Source organism: Drosophila erecta, unplaced genomic scaffold (genome assembly GCF_003286155.1).
Source record: "Drosophila erecta strain 14021-0224.00,06,07 unplaced genomic scaffold, DereRS2 tig00000126-arrow-pilon, whole genome shotgun sequence".
Classification (NCBI taxonomy): Eukaryota; Metazoa; Arthropoda; class Insecta; order Diptera; family Drosophilidae; genus Drosophila; species Drosophila erecta.
In genome coordinates, this window is record NW_020825209.1 from 7,693,651 (window position 1) to 7,710,429 (window position 16,779).

A 16,779-nucleotide genomic window follows, 5' to 3' on the forward strand; every position below is an offset into this window, starting at 1 on the left:
TACTTCAATTTCCGTTCAATTCGTTTAATAATAAGCGCCTGCATTATGCAGCAATAATTACGAGCCACAGGCAGGTGAAAATCCCTCCGCTGAAATGTAATATTCACGCAGCAGCGAAAGATAAACAGCTTGGGTGGGATACGTTCGAAAATACATTCTCGGAGTAACAGCAAAGAATAATTTATTCATTTATGTAAAATGTGTATTTCTGTATTTTTTTTGAGCTAAAATTTAGAACAATTAAAGCAATTGGAATCTGCATGTTGAAACCCAACTGTCTAGCTCCGAAAGTTCCCGAGAGCTCAACGTTGATACGGATAGACCGATACGGACGGTCCGATACGGACAGACCGATATGGACAGGCAGATACGGACAGACGGATACGGACAGGCCGATACGGACAGACCGATACGGACAGACAGACGGATGGGCGGATGAAGAGTTCTACTCAAGCGACGATTTACGGATTTCAGTCAGCAGAGTGAGCATGGTGTACGCGCCCTTAATCACCTGCAATACATCTGTGATAAGCAGAGTAAGTAGACAATTTGTACAGCACTTACCACCATGAAGGTCTCCATGCTGAGGGGCACTACTACGCCGGAGACCAGGATCAGTGGCTTCTGACAGTGTGCGAGCATCAGGAGCAGGAGCCTCCGGAATTTGACCGGTTGGGACATCCAGTTGCAGCTGTAGACAGCGGCTAGGAGGTTATCCCCCTCCTTGCAGAGGAGCTCCGCCGAATAGCAGAGCAGAAGGGTCTCCGTGGTGATGGCCGCCATCAGGAACATCATGTTCATGATCCGCATGATCCCGACTTTTACGAAGAGCAGAAAGTAGCAGATGGTGCACTGGGCACAAGCCGTGGAGAAGAACTGCAGGAAGCAGGTCATCGAAAGGCATCTTTCCAGTGACTTAAAGAGGCTGCAGTTGGCGGAAAATAAATACGTTAATCTACATTGAAAAGGTCTTTCTTGAAAGTCTTTCTTCAAAGTTTGTAAAGCAACAAAATAATGTTATGGCATACGCCATCTGCTGGAGAGTTTTCGAAACATATCCATGAAGAACGGCTTATTTGATTTCTGAGGCACCTTAATTACCTTCCTTTTATGGTCTGGTCTATAAAATTGGGAGAATTGTTCATCAGCAATAGCTGAAAAGGGTATTTAAGGTCGAGGCCCCAAGTCGCCTTAAAAGAGTTTAAGTGTAAAGCTGAGATTTTCCCACACTCACACCAAAATGCTCTGGTGGTCGTGGATGTACCCAATCAGAATGGCCTGCACCCGATCCGCCGGCACTGACGTGTCATATCCCAGCTTGGACACCCGCAGGGCGAGCGCCTTGGCGTGGGCACTGACCAGGATGAGGTAGGTGCCCGGGTAGGTGGTCAGGTTGAGGACCGTTGCCGCGTTCGCAAAGATGGCGCTGGTGTGCAGCAGGACGGTGGAGAGGTAGGTGGACCAGCTGTCCCTCCAGTTCCAGGGAATCCAGGAGGGGTACATCACCGTGGGCTCGCTGGACACGGCCATGTAAATGATCCCAACACTGAGGGTGGACACAACGCCGGTCAATATGGTGCGGAATATGAGCATGGCATGATCGATGCCCGCCTTAAGGATCTGTCGTTCGTCGGAGCTGCCCAACCGGCTGTCCAAGTGACGGAGAACCTGGTGGCTGCGGATCAGCCCGTCGCGCATCCGACGGACATTGGTCAGCTTCAGCAGGTAGATCGTGTGCGGCAAGGTCAGGCAGAAGCTCTCGCAGAAGGTCTGCAGCGAGTTGGACTGCAGGAGGTTGACCGAAAAGGACACCCAGAGGCAGGCGTTAAAGACCACGTTCCACACCACGGAGTACGCAGTGTAGTGGCGACCCCAGACGGTTGTCCTCGCCGGCGGATACACTCCGATAATCCTGAAGATGCGCCAGTGGCTCGCCAGGGCCTTCATTGAATCCACCTTCTCCATGTCCGTGAATGTCCGGTTCTTTGAGGCACCTCTCCGCAGTCCGTCCCTTTTATATTAATCCAATCACCAATCACCAATCACCAATCAGCCATCTGTGCATCCGCTCAGTCAAATTATGCAAATTGCTGCAAATTAGACCGAAAAAGTTCGATTTGGAACCTTCCAGCAATTACAATGGCAATCATTTTCGCAAATCAATCGTCTCCTTATTATTATTAGAGCCACTTAGCTTCCTGGGAAATTGTTTTAAAATTGTTCCTCCACTTTTTTAAGCTTCTGCTTAGTCCACAGCGATGAGTCTCCCAGGCTTTCAGTTCGTCCATCAGCAAGGAAGGGATGATTCAAAAATACTTGGTAGTGGATTTGTTACCATCAGTTCATTGAAAAAACAAAGTAAGAAATGCCCGCCAAAAATATTATTTCGTATTTAATTGAAAACCATTTGCAACAATCCATTTTTTCCCCGCATAGTGTGCTCTGGAATAAAATTCAATGGCAAATATGTGACAAGCTGAACCTTTTAAATCATTTCACATCTCAAGGTAGTGCTGAAATCATTTTTTCCGAATAAGTACAAGTGCGTCAATGAAAAAATGAATCCCGTGACCAACATTGAAAATGCTTGGGTTTCACCTTTTGCGGCGAAGAGAAAAAGGATTGGAGATGGACCATCCACAACTGACGAAGTCCATCCGATCAATGGGAATCCCACAGAGGAGACTCCAAGAAGCAAGCCCTTGGGTCTGTACAAGATAGTTCATCTTAGGGAATGGGAATCCGAATTCGAAGTGGCGACAAGAGGCACAGCATGGACTTTTAAGCCAGGGGATGATTCGGAACATGTGATGGATTCTGGCGATGTTACAATGGGTTAAGAAAATAGGAAACCAAATAAAACTAAGTTTGGCTTTGGTACAAAGACCTAACTTCAAGTTGAAATACTAATTTTTAATAATCTCTCGGTGTTTTAAGCATAAGCAATGAGCAATATAAATATTGCAATAATGAATACAAGCTATTCATATATTTAATATTTTGTCAAACATCCCGTTTGCTTTACTAATCATTTAGGATACCTATAATCAAAAAAGTAATACAACAAAAATAATTGACACCCTTTTTTCTGGTAAGTAAGAGTTAAATGCGCAAAAACCCATATGAAAGAAGTTTGTATAACATTTTATTCCCACCTGGAGTCGCAAAAAATGCTATAAATACTATTATTAAATAGTATGCATTGATGTATTGCTGAAAGGCTCTACTAAATAGGCGTTACTTTTTGAGATAATCAATTAATCAGGCAGTTCCCTGCCCCCCAACTAACCGCATTTTAGTTTGGCGAGGCTCCGGCTCCACCTTAAAAGCCATCCCATCCAGATGAGATTTTGCGGAGGGCGGGTGGAGGGGGTGATTGCTCGCAGGTGGTGTGTATTCAAATTAATAATGCCAAATTGATTATAAAACATTTGTCAATGGCAATCTGCCGGGAATGACCCGTCCGGAGTGGAATAGACCTCACGAAAACACACCAGGCAAGGCACCATGATGGAATATGATTGATATTGGGCGGTATAAATTATGAGAAGGCAGGGGAGTGGATCCAGATCCCGGCCAACCTGATCCATCAGAGCAACCTGTCGCGACCTTGGCTGCTGAAACAAACGAAGAAAAACATGGCTAAGCAGCTAGGTTGGCCCAGAGATTTGTGGACCAAGACGGCGTAATTAGCATGGCCAAAGGAACAGGTGCCACTGTCGGTCGTCAGGTGAAGTCTCATTCAGCTCTGGCCAATTTGCAGTTTAATCTGCAATATTCCCTCATCGATTCCATTTGCAGGCTTAGGCGATGCCATTTCATTGTACTATGGAAGTCAATTGCCATTGACCATTTCTATTACTTATCCCTTCCAGTGCATCCACTGGATTGCAGCCAGAAGTCAAGATTCTCGTTTTAATTGGTTCGATTCCAGTGCGGATTCGCCTGGGCTTAATCCGTTGCTTTTGATATCGAATGAAGGTGAGGCGGGCTTTGCTTAGCTTTATTTTAAATTCAAAAGCCATTAAAATGGACTTAGAAACGGTGAGGCGAGTGAAGATGTTCACTGAAACACCCAGTTTATGAATATTGTGCGGTATGAGTTAATGGGAATTCCTCAAGCCATTCAATAATATTCTTATTTTATTTTCTGGAATTAAAGCGACTGAACAGCTAGCGCTTAATTTATTTGTTCTTCTTGTTTACTTGTCAAACGGAAATGGGCTATTTTTTTGCCCGATTTCCGACGGCTTTTAGATTGAAAAATATGCAAATTCGAAAAGTTAATTAACTCTGTAATACGATTATCCACATATATGTGCATATATACATAAATATCAATCCACATTGAAGAGGAATGAAAAGCCCTAGCGAAATTACCATTTGCAATATTTGCCTCAGCTGGTAGAAATGGTCATCCGGTGTGTATTTATAGCACTTTTATTTGAGCAGGATAATGACTTTGTAATGTATTCGCTATAAATACATGTGTTTTAGCCCACAAGCGCTTCAATTCAAGCCTCTGATTTTGGATGCTTCTAGAAAAACCCATGTCACACATGTAATTATAAGTAACCTACAGAGAAGGCTACTACACCTGCCCATTGCCAGGTGGGCCACTTCTGCGTTCTCGGCCAAGTTGCCTCCGATCCGGAGCCGTGCTCAGTAGGAAACCCCGCCAAGTTCGTCCCACAGCACTCGGATGCAGCGGCCCACGCAGAAGTCGAGCCATCAAAGCCGGCATGGCCAAAACAAACCGAGGCAAAGCCGTCAAGTACGCGTATATAAATAGCCCGATGCCCAGGCAAACAAATATGTGCGAATGACTCAATCTGAGAGGTGATTTGGACTGAAATGGTTTTAGCTAAAATCGAGCAGAACAATGCTTTCAGAAAGCGCAAAGTCAACAGCAAAACAAGCTTGTCAACAGCGTTATGGCAGAATTCTGGTGCATTGGGAAAAATAGTTTTCCCACTGACAGGCTGAACAAATATAAATAGCTAAGTAACGACGCAACCGATTTGATTTACCACCGATCTACCGCTTTCGTTACTCGACATGTTTCTAGTTCCCAAGTTAAAGCACTCTACTTGCATATATTTTCTTTTTACAAGCTGATGATTGGGTAAATTATTGGATGCTATTACCTCAGGAGCAATACAGCGAGATATGTAGTTATTTATTTATTTAGTATATTTTATTTTTCCTCAGAAATATTGCGAGGTATTTAGTTATTTAGGTATTTATTTATTTAGTATATTTCATTTTTCCTCAGGAGAAATATAGGGATATTTGGTCATTTATTTATTTATTTAGCTTATTTATTTAGTTTATTTATTTAGTATATTTAGTATATTTTTTAGTTATTTATTTAGTATATTTTGAATATACTATAGTTTTCTCTCCGTGCATGTGGAAGGGTTGCCGATGAGAGGCGGAGAGGAAGGGAAGCTGAGCAGCTGAGAGATGACGCCAACGTCGCTCAGCTGTTTCTCTGCCGAGTTAAGAGCTGCGGCCTTATAAATAGCCCAAGCTCATCTAGAAGCCGACTCAGTTGAAAGCGAAGCGTGCCAAGTGGAAATCGGATTTATCAGTTCACACTTTTTTTTTTTACTTTACGTTGTTTTTTTGCTGTAGTGCTAGTGTTTTCTAATACTGAACCCCGAAAATGGTGAGTTGCAGTGGGAAAAACCGCAGTCTATATATGTAAAACCGTGTGTTAAAGAACATATATATATTTGTTTTGAAATCATCCAAGCTGAAGCAATATATTAAACAAGTGCTTGATCACTTCCCGCAGATTAATAATTTATAAACATTTTATAAACAATTTTATAAAAGTAATAAGAACGGCCTTGTTTGAGAGGAGAATCCGAATCACGCAAGAGTGTGTAGATTTCAACTTGTTTGTTTTTTTGATTGAAGAAACTTTAGTGTTCAAGAATATTACGCACAAAGACAGTACATAAAATATGCATTCAGTGTATGATACGTGAATGGAATATTGATGTACTTAACAGCTCGCAAAACCAAAGCAAACACGACAGAAATATTTACTGGACAACTTAAGGATGCGCCCCTGATCGGTGAAATGTTTCGCTGTATAATGTTTACTTCCGGCTGGTTAAGCTGCTAAAATAAAATAAAAAATTCAAATAAACCAAGAGCAGCTTATACCATATTCCCACATCATTTTTTTGAAGCCCACGATCGGTTTGTTCTTTTGACTGGTTTCGATCTGCCTTCTGCCTTCTACTTTTTTTGGGACGATCAATCACTCAACACTTTTCAAGCAGCCCAAGCAAACATCAAGCCCATTATTCATTTGTTTGAGCAACGAAGTCAAAAAACAAACCAATTAGTTTCTACCACTCCACGATAGCTTGTTTTTTTAATTGCCATCACTTGTAGAGCAAAAAGTTGTATGGATTTGACTTGTATACCTTTTTAGCCACCTATGAAAAGCACTTAACACTTCCTGGCTCGTTACTCGAATTCGGGAAATTCTATCTTAAATTTTTGCAGTTTATACAGTTTTTGGCTGTGCAGTTTTAACTTGTTAAAAATAGAACAGAAAGCTTGCGTTATTTAGTTCGTACCCTTTTTTTTTGCTTGGTTTTTGCTTAAAAATTCAAATAATAATTACATTTTGTATAATGCCATATATAAACGATCCCAATATGGCTCTGACTCACTTCCCTTGAGCAATGTAATCTGAATATAAATCACCCTGCAATGGGCGACTAAAGAAATCCAATTTCCTCCCTCGGTGGTTCCATCCGAACCATTTACGTGATGATCGACAACCTAGTTGATGCGAATATGGACTACCATATTGGTCATGCGGAGTAATTCGAAAAGGCAGCCGCCCCATTTGCATATTCCTATTGTATTCCGATTTAAATAATTGCCTTTAGCCCGAATTGAGCTTCCAAAGAAGCGGACAACAAGTTTATCTCCCATGTGTCATTCGCAAACAGCGATCGCCACCTTGAGCGCCAAGCCGTATGTATCATCGTCGATCGTCATCCCGTCCCATCTCATCTCATCTGATCTCCATGCCCGGCTAACCCAAACATGGTGTCGGCTTGCTCTCAGTCACCAGAATCCCGCTGGCCAGTCCAAGCCAATCCGATCATCGAATTTGCCATGGATATTGGCCTCGCATAATATTACATTCACTACCTTGTTCTCGCATAAGATTGTATGTTTACTTTGAATAGCTATAGATAGATAGATAAGTAGATAAGTAGATACGCACCTTAAATTGCACTAACCGCCGCCGATCCTTCTCTTGCAGCAGCAGCTCCTGGTCGTGGCCCTGGTGGCGGTGGCCATCGCGTCCGTGCCCCAACTGGCCGCAGGTAAAAAGGTCGGGAAGCGCTGCGTGAACTGCACGTACCGCACTTACTACACCTACGGCGATGGGCGATCCCTGCAGCGGGTTGTCTACAGCGATCCGGGCTACACACGTGGTATTTACACAGGTTCCCTATCAGCATCAGCATCAGTAGCCGTAGTATTTCCGCACCAGCACAATGTACATAGAGCGCACCGCCGCAAGCACCCAGACCCCTGACCCCTGACCCTTACCCTTACCCTTACCCTCCAACGCGCGAGTATCTGTAGTAGCTAACCCCTAACACACACATCCAGCAGCACAGCATAGAGCGTAGATTGAGACACGAGTCCACCTGCACCAGTGCATCACCTCACCGCCTGTGCCCCTCCTCTCGCCCCCACAGCGCAGTCCTACAGCAGCGGCTGCAGCGGGAACCCGTGCGGCGTGAACGCCGTGTGCCAGGAGGCCTCCGGGGGACGGCCCGTCTGCTCCTGCCCGCCCGGATTCAGCGGTAATCCGCTCACCCACTGCAATCGCGGCGAGTGCCTGGACAACGTCGACTGCCGCGGCAACCTGCAGTGCAAGGACAATCGCTGCGTTAATCCCTGCGTGGGTGCCTGTGGCATTGGCTCCAATTGTGACGTAAGTGCCGCGTCCGCCGGAGGGACTGCAGCATCCCCACCCTCCACTGACCACCAGCGGCATTCTCCGCTTCCTCCGCTTGCTCTTTCCAGGCCCGCAACCACGTGGCCGTGTGCAGCTGCCCAGCCGGCTACAATGGCGACCCCTATCACGTCTGCCACCTCAACGATCCGGGTAAGTGCCATCCGGGCCACTGCAGCTCGCCAAGTGGGCGTGGCAGAGGGCAAAATCGGGTTATATGCGGGGTGTGAAGAGAATGCCAGTCGAAGTCCATCCGATTCCTACAGCCATTGACTCCGGTCTTTTGTTCCACGAGCTATTCATTTCAGGAGAAATGCACTAATTTGAAATGCTGTATCTTTGTATCTATATAAATAGTAGGGATCAACGGGAATACTCCCCTTATTTGAAGATTAAATAGGCCTCAGTTCACAACTATCAGTTTGATAATGTATTGAGAACATATGAATTGCAAGCCTAGAAGATTCCCACTTATTTACTTGGTTGAACATATAACTAAAGATGCAAGGGTCATATATGTGCCTATGTGGTAACAATGCCCAGAAAAAAGCCTTGGGCACTTGAGTAAAATCAGGCAAACAGGTTTCTTTACAGAGTTATGAAACAAGATGAAGTGAAACAAGAAGGCGCGGAATTTACAGAGCTTAAATAATTGCGTATTCATGTATTACAAACAAATTCCATACTAAATGAACGGATAAATCGCGACAAATTTGCAGTAATTTGTTGAAACTCATGTTGTTTATAAGGAGAGCATACCACTGCTCCGGAAACGCACGGATCTGATTGACAGTATATCGGATAATTAGCAACGAGAATACTATGCAGTACAGTAGGTGCTAAATACTTGCGAGTGGCGAGATGACGTCGCAAATCCAACTGGTATGGCCAAATTGGGCCAAATATATGGGCAAAAACCGGGGGCTGGGCCTCTGGGCAGCATGTGGGTTTGTTTTGCTTCGCGCTGCTTTGCCCTGGCTTGCATAACATTTCGCGCACAATGATAATGAAAATTATAATAATAATAAGCCAAATCCAGCCTGCCAACGGCCAGCGGCCAACGGCCAGAATCGCACTTGGGGGCTTTGTAATTTTATGGTAATTAGCAGAGCATTTCGCTTCGCAATTGTCAAGATCAAGGACGCAGTGGGCGAGCGCCCAGGGCCAACGAGTATCCGACGGAACCGAAAGGTGGCCCCGGGTAGGCCCCAGTCCACATCCGATTATGGTCATAAGCTGCGCAGGTCGGCCAACGAATGAATTCAGGTAGCGCTGGTCAGCCGAGTGGCTTGGGAATTTCTCTGGGAGCAGACAACTTGATCCACTCGGGCGCTACACTGCAAGAAACTCATTAAAAAAAATCAGTTTAGTTTTCAGTTGTGATATTAAACACAAGTTTAAGTACTGTACCATAGATATTGGCCAGACAAATAATGAAGCTAAAACAAAACCGAAACACGCAATTATTGCCAACATGTTGGTTTTTATACGGACAGTCATACGGACGGACATGGTCGAAGGCACTACCAACTAGCGATTCCAATCAAGAATCTAACCCTTGGCAGGCTTAGAATCTAGTAACTTAGTGACCTTAACTTTAAAAGGTCATGTCACAAATATTATCTTCGCCAGGCATTTGCTTAAAAGTATGTCGCTCAAAAGCAACTCAAAATTTCAGTTGCTGCCCAAAAGTTGGCGTTAGTAAATTGCAGTTCTCCGCTAGTTGCTCATTTGGGATTCGAGTCAAGTCCTTTCCGATTTCCGCATCTTAACTGGCGCCCTATATACATTTTTTGATTTTACTTAAATCCCTTTCTGTGTTGCCTTTACTCCGGCCGTCGCTTGCGTGCAATTCCCATTGAAATACAATATTTATTTGCATTTCCAATTAGCAACTGACTTGGAAACAATAATTGCAAACGAACAGTCCACGGGGAGTGGAAGGAGCTCGGATTCCCTGCTCACGCCCCAAGGACTCGGGATTCTTTTCCATTCATGTTCCTGAGGAGCAGATGCAGATGCAGATGCAATTCCTTTTGGGCGTGTTGCAGACTATCTGAAAACATTCACGGACCTTTGCCTTATTCCTGATTCCTTATTCCGTCCAGGAATACAGATTAAATGCTTTCATTTATTTCCGCAGTGCTCTACCACACAGATATTTTGGGATAAATTTAACGAAATGTAGTAACACATTGATTTAATGTCAGCGACGACAATTTCCCACTTTCGTTGTCAGACATTTTGCAATCGATTTTCAAAAGAAAGTCCAGATTTCATTACACCACATTTTCTTGGTGGTACTTCTGGCAAATTATGTCAAAAGCAAATGTAAGGGAAAGGGCCTGATAATGGCGAAACTTTTGCCATCGGAACGGAAAACAACGCAAACTAATTTCTTGACTTGCTCACCGCACCACCATCATCATCATCGTCATCATCATCATCGTCATCGTCTTGAACGACAAGGAACAACAATTGGCGGAAAAATAAAAGAAAATATGGGTAAAAACCAAAAATATGCGCATAAATGAGCGCCGGCTATTTGAATATGATTTTCTATTTGCCGCCTTTGAGTGCCTGGCCCCCAATTATTGGCTCCACTGGATGTATTTCCCCGATTCGACCGGAACATAGGTCATATGACCCGGCATAAATCAAAAATGGGGCAGCAACAGCGGATGTTGACAGGTGCCACAACCCCATTCGATGGCGAATGGAGAAAGGTGAAAGGTGAAAGGGCGCCTAGAAAAAAAGTCTTTCGTCGGCTGCGTGAACTTGGCAATACACTGGGTTCCCAGATTTCCCCGTACGCCTCAATAAAGCTTTAAGAAAAAAAAACTGCAGTATCGTAAGAAAAGGGTCCCTTAAAAAGAATCATTGTCCCATCAACCCAACAAAGAATGGACTTAAAAGTTTAGTGCTGATAGTCTGAAATGCAGTGGAATGAATCCATCGCCATGACGAATTCAAAATATACTGCTGCATAGCTTCAGACAGCTTTGTGGGTTCTTAGGCGATTCTAGCTAATCTGTTCTCCCCACTCCGCAGAGGAGCAGTGCCATCCCAGTCCCTGCGGCGTGAACACCAAGTGCGAGATCATCAACGGCGTGCCCACCTGCTCCTGCGTCCACGGCTACGTGGGCAATCCGCTGAGCGGATGTCGCCACGAGTGCGACCACGATGGCGACTGCAACAGCCGGGACATGTGCTCCAGCAACTTCAAGTGCGTGCCGGCCTGCGGGCAGTGCGGCACTGGCGCCACCTGCCGCACGGTCAGCAATCACCGGGCGGTCTGCGAGTGTCCCAAGGGCTACATAGGCAGTCCGTACACGGAGTGCCGCCCGGAGTGCTACGGAGACGTCGACTGCCCGGCCGGGCGACCCGCCTGCTTCTACGGCATCTGCAAGAACACCTGCGAGGGAGCCTGCGGCATCGGCGCCGACTGCAACCTGCGCGGGCTCACCCCCGTCTGCAGCTGCCCCCGTGACATGACCGGCGACCCCTTCGTCCGCTGCCGACCCTTCACCAAGGAGGACCTCTGCGACCCCAATCCGTGCGGCACCAACGCCATCTGCGTGCCCGGACACGACAACACCGGCCGCGAGCGGCCAGTCTGCAACTGCCTGCCCGGCCACACCGGCAATCCGCTGAGCCACTGCACCCGGGTGAGTCACTGGGCAAATGGGCATCGTAGGTTGGGCAACAGCTGTGTAGTCTGCGAAGCCGGTGCTCCCAACACGGATCACTGTTTCCAGTCTTTATGAAACTAAGAAAAGAGGCTACAAGCTAGTGACGAACGCGCCTTAATAGAAATTTAATAGAAATAGCACAGTAAAAATTGCCATAGTAATTTCTTGACAAAAGTACGCCAACATAGTGGGGCACCAGCATACTAACTTATTTACCCACGTCCACAGGGTGAGTGCCTGAGCAACAACGAGTGTCCCGACCACCGCGCCTGCATCAACTACCAGTGCATCGATCCCTGCATCGGCAAGTGTGCCACTGGAGCCAGCTGCGAGCCCAAGGCCCACCTAGCTGTCTGCCGCTGTCCACAGGGACAGTCGGGCGACGCCCTGGTCTCCTGCCGCCAGACGCGCACCTTCCCCGTGGCCAAGTACCACTGAGGCGGGATGGGGGACTCCCCATCGTTCCCGGAGCCGCACTGCCTGCCACGCCAGTCCCCTTCCGCCCTTATCGCAATCCGCACCAGTCTATCCGCCTACTTCCCGTACTAGTCGTTGCCCTAACCTCGTGCTCTCCCTAATCGAAGCGAACGGAAATGCGTTGAAAACCAATAAATAATACACGTAAATAATAATAACCAATGTGCCATTTTACTGGGGTCCAATCTAATAACTACTATTGCTTCAGCGAAATTGCTTCCACAACAAGAAACTGGAGAACTTAAGCACACTGTTTTAAAATAAAGTTAATAGTTATAAGATATAAGGTTCATACAATAATTATATTGCAGGTCGTATTCTAAACCTAAAAATCTTAACAGCTGAACAGAAGAACACCAAACATTTTAGAAAATCCAATTGTCTTCTTTATTTTGATCGATAAATATATACATGTATATAAATATATAGTTTCCTTTTGGTTGGTATGAAATATAGGTTTTATATTCGTGCATAGTCTTTTACTATGAGTTTGCCGCACTTTCTGAAAGCTTGTTGCAACTTAACCCATAACTAGGTAATTATTTTTGGTATTCAAACGCAATTACATAGTCGTTGAATTTCTGGGTATAGCTTAAGCTGCCTAAACAAATACATATAAATATACTCGGAGTTAGTAAATGCCTCGAACCGAAAGACTGCTTCATTGTGGAAAGTATAGCCTTTAAAATAAAGCTGTAATCAAAAAATCGAACAAAACTGAACAAAAAATAACGCTTTATAAGAAAATGTTTGATAGTGTCAAAAAGCGATCATTTATATATGTATATGGTTCTTAAGAAGTGTACCCATATGTACATTCTGAATCAGAAAAGATCTTCCACATGAAATCCAGCTGAGATGCAGGTCCATTATATATAAGTACCAATCTCACAAAATAGTTGTGTTTATAAATTCCCACACTCTCCTGGTGCGCTTCGTTACTACGTTTTTCAAAGTATCCCCGGAATGTATGCCGCAAAGAAGTTAGGTGCCAGAAATGCCTAAGGACTTAAATGAAGTTTAAGCAATGGATTCAACACACAACACACTGATTTCAATGCTTATCGCGTTTTGAAATCGTGTTTTTGTAAAGATCTATCTTTATTCTTTCTGATGGTACATAATATCGGAGAATGGGATTATTGGCTCCTATAGAACTATTTTTCTTCAGAAACGTTAATTGGAAGTAATATTAACTGACAGTTTCAGGTTTTTCATTGTAAGCAAACGAGCCCAAATTAAATGAAAACAGTCCATGAAGTTGTTTAGTTTTTCCAGTTACTGCTAACACGGAATGGCGCTGGTATCAAATGAAATCTTATCAAGTATGTTAGTTTCCGGGAGCAACACAATGTTTAATAGCATTACTCCGCACAAATTAAATTGAGATTCTTTCTCGGTTGATGGGTGGGAAAAACATGTGTTTTAAGATTCATAGCTTCCGTTTTCGAGTTTAAAACTATGGGAGTATGAAGTGAAGAGTCGCGATCGGAAGCCAATAATTTGATGTGTTATCGCCCTACATATATTTCTATATTTATATAAATGTGTTTTGTATCTTAGCTATTGAGGCGCTTTCGTGCTAGTGCCTGTTCCTGCGGTCGCTCAAGTTATTGTAAATACAATTCTCCGTTTGAAATATAAATATATTCTTGTATATAAATATGCGATTTGTTTCAATTTTGTTTATGTATATATATTAATATGTATATAAATTGCTAAATACATTTAATTGCGCTTTACACTTTTACACTTTAATTTACGGCTATCTGGCATTATTCCGAATAAAACTCAGGAGGAAAAAAACAAAACAAAAAAAATAGTTGTCTCTAGTGGGTGTGAGTGTTGTTGTCTTGTGTTGTTTGTGGTTTCTGGTTTCTGGTCTCTTGTTGTTGGTTGTTTGGTGCTGTTAGCTATGTCTATGTGAGTGAGTGTGTGTGCCGCATCGTACGCCAAGAACCCTACAAACTACGCGCCCCCACAACGATTTCGTCCGCCCCCAGAGTTGATCCAGGTCCTGGTCCAAATTCCGGCTCCAATTCCCGTCCCGCCGCCGCCGCCGTCGCCGTCGGTCCAGTTGCAATGCCAGCTCCCATGCCGGAGCCGCTTTCACCTACAGCACTTCCCACCCTTGCTGCCCTTGGGATTGGGCTTCAGGTGGAGCGTGTCCTTCTGCTGCTCGTTGGGGGAGGTGCGCAGCTTGTGGTCGAGCACCTGCCGCGTGATCGACAAGAACATGTTCTCCACGTTTATGTTGTCTTTGGCAGATGTCTCGAACAGCTCGATGTCCATTTGTTTCGCGAACCGCTGCGCGTCCTCGGTAATGACCACCTTCCTGTCCGGATCGTCGTTCTTGTTGCCCACTGTTGAGGAATTCAAACATGAGTATACATATATCGCTAGTGGAAGTTGGCTACTAATTAAAGTCCTTGGCATAGCCAACAACTTGTTCTTACGTCGGTTGACCCGACCAAATCTATCTTTGGTTGCGCCCAGACTACGCGTGCAATTGTACTGGCTCACCTAATACTTTTTTGACCACGTCGCAGTTGTTCTGTATCTCCTCCAGCCAGCGGCGGACGTTCGCGAAGGAGTCACCGTTCGTGACGTCGTAGACGACGATGACGCCGTGGGTGCCGCGGTAGTAGGTGCTGGTGATCGTCCGGAAGCGCTCCTGTCCGGCCGTGTCCCAGATCTGCAGCTTCACGCGCATGCCCTCGATGTCCACGGTGCGGATCTTAAAGTCCACGCCGATGGTGGTGATGTAACTGCCCGAGAATGTGTCGTCCGAGAACCGGATGAGCAGCGACGACTTGCCCACGCCTGCAGGGGATCAGATGGAAAGATGGAACGGGATTCGGATTACCACTATGCGATATGGTTACTATACACAAGTGGCCAATTTGGCATGTGACATTGCTGGGCAGGGAGTGTTTCCCTGCTCCGGTTACCGCCTCAGCTGGACTGCTCGCATATCAATCTGTATGTAAATCCTGCCAGTGCGTCACCATTAGTCATGAGCCAGGTTTTATCCGCATCTCTGACGATCCGCGGACCAGACTACTTTTCATTTGGCACAAGCTTGCAATACACTCAAATGAATAGTTAGCTGTTAGGATCGATGTTTCTTATTACAAAGGACTGATACAGTGCTCTTGATTGCGGTTAAGATTAAAGATATACAGTTAGTACAACGTAACACATGTTGAGTATGCCTGTGCCATAGAAACAAGAAGCTGACGAATGTTGAAAGTATTATGGAAACTGAAAACAACATTACTCATACGCCATGTTGGCGTGAACATTTCAAATGTAACATAAATGGTAATTAGATGCAATAATGCCAAACGGCGGTGGAGAGAACTGCACTTTTGGCCAGGAATCGGGGACAGAACGAAATTTACACCTGCTATTTTCAACGCAATGCTATTTTTAAGCACCTGATCTGTGGGAAACGGGAAAGCCTGGGAAACTCACCGCTATCGCCGATTATTAGCAACTTGAAGAGATGATCGAAGCCGCGTGCCATTTTTCGTTGGTTGCTTTTCCCCCGTTTCTCTGTGTTTTTCCTTGTTTTTGCAAGTGCTTTTATATTTACAGTTAGGCGCGTCGAACAATGCAAAATATACTTTGTTTTCTTTTTTCTGCTGCCTGCTCCCACACTCGCACACACACACAGCAGCACACTCCCTGCGCTCTCTCTCTCTCTCTTTCTTTCGCTCTCGGGAGCGCCCTTTCTCTTTCGCCCCAACTACTGCTCTCTCGCTCGCACTGGTGCTGCCGGCTGAATATCTGAGATAAACTGTTGTTCTTTCTGTCTGCTGGTCAGTTGCTATTGTTGTTGTTGCTGCTGCTGATGATGATGATGTTTTTGTTGCTGTGTGATAAGCTATTGTTATTAGTGTTGTTGCTCTGCGATTTAATTTATGTGTGTGTTGTTGCCGCCGCCTTGTTATTTAATTCCGTTTGATTAGGTGTTTCTATTTTTTCGGCTCCACTAGTGCAGTTGTGGCTGTAGCCTTATCAACGGATTCGCAAACAGAAATCGAGCTGCACTCTCATTTCAATCAGAACTTGCTGGCGGATAAGACGGTGATTTGGTGCCGAAAATTTAAAATAGGCTGGCAAAAAATTTTCGCAAAGCTCGACTCCCTCGCAATCGTCCGTCTCGCTCTCTCCAACACTTCGGCACAGACACAACACACGACACACACGCACACACACACAGAAGCGGAGGTCTGGCTGACTGTTGAATTTATCTTGTGTTTCTCGGCAGTTTTGAACTATCCAGCTTCCAGTTTCCGGGTTACTTTTGCAGCGCTGAAGAGACGACGATTTGTGGGAATTTGTGGGCGTCGGCGTTCCGGCTTAATTCTGCTTAATTCATATTCTGGATAAACTATTACTAACGCACCCACACTAGAGACGGAAGTAACCCCGATGATTATGACTTCGACACTTTAAAATCGAAAGTACCCACAACCATCGATATATTTAGCGGAACATCAGTCGAATTATTTAATGACTATGAGTACAATCTGGCAAATTTTAAAATAGGGTAATAAATTAAATAAATTTAGAACTATAAATTACATTGATTTCGAC

At 44.9% G+C, this 16,779-nt stretch overlaps 3 protein-coding genes and 1 long non-coding RNA gene across 5 annotated transcripts; 2 read left to right on the forward strand and 2 right to left on the reverse strand.

The window, feature by feature from the left end:
- Window positions 1-206: 206 nt before the first annotated feature.
- Window positions 207-1,973, reverse strand: LOC6550371 (odorant receptor 19a). Its single transcript, XM_001977816.2, has 3 exons — window positions 1,235-1,973; window positions 565-925; window positions 207-511 (listed from the first exon to the last, which is right to left on the reverse strand). The coding sequence occupies exons 1-3, from the start codon at window positions 1,963-1,965 to the stop codon at window positions 446-448; spliced, it is 1,158 nt and encodes a 385-aa protein (XP_001977852.1). The 5' UTR covers window positions 1,966-1,973; the 3' UTR covers window positions 207-445.
- A 318-nt stretch (window positions 1,974-2,291) lies between these two features.
- Window positions 2,292-2,910, forward strand: LOC113564531. The gene is made up of 2 exons (XR_003408074.1): window positions 2,292-2,358; window positions 2,437-2,910. It is a non-coding gene; the product is annotated as an uncharacterized LOC113564531 (long non-coding RNA).
- A 2,602-nt stretch (window positions 2,911-5,512) lies between these two features.
- LOC6550372 (neurogenic locus notch homolog protein 1) lies at window positions 5,513-12,598 on the forward strand. Of its 2 annotated transcripts, none has more exons than XM_001977817.3 (6): window positions 5,513-5,671; window positions 7,301-7,475; window positions 7,746-7,984; window positions 8,077-8,158; window positions 11,057-11,673; window positions 11,926-12,598. In XM_001977817.3, the coding sequence occupies exons 1-6, from the start codon at window positions 5,669-5,671 to the stop codon at window positions 12,133-12,135; spliced, it is 1,326 nt and encodes a 441-aa protein (XP_001977853.1). In that variant the 5' UTR covers window positions 5,513-5,668; the 3' UTR covers window positions 12,136-12,598. The 2 variants fall into 2 exon arrangements, with proteins under 2 accessions (XP_001977853.1, XP_026838098.1); XM_026982297.1 differs by having other exon boundaries at window positions 7,301-7,364.
- A 608-nt stretch (window positions 12,599-13,206) lies between these two features.
- On the reverse strand, window positions 13,207-16,654 carry LOC6550373 (ras-related protein Rab-35). Its single transcript, XM_001977818.3, has 3 exons — window positions 15,652-16,654; window positions 14,698-14,997; window positions 13,207-14,537 (listed from the first exon to the last, which is right to left on the reverse strand). Exons 1-3 carry the CDS (start codon window positions 15,701-15,703, stop codon window positions 14,284-14,286), a joined length of 606 nt encoding a protein of 201 aa, XP_001977854.1. The 5' UTR covers window positions 15,704-16,654; the 3' UTR covers window positions 13,207-14,283.
- Window positions 16,655-16,779: the final 125 nt, after the last annotated feature.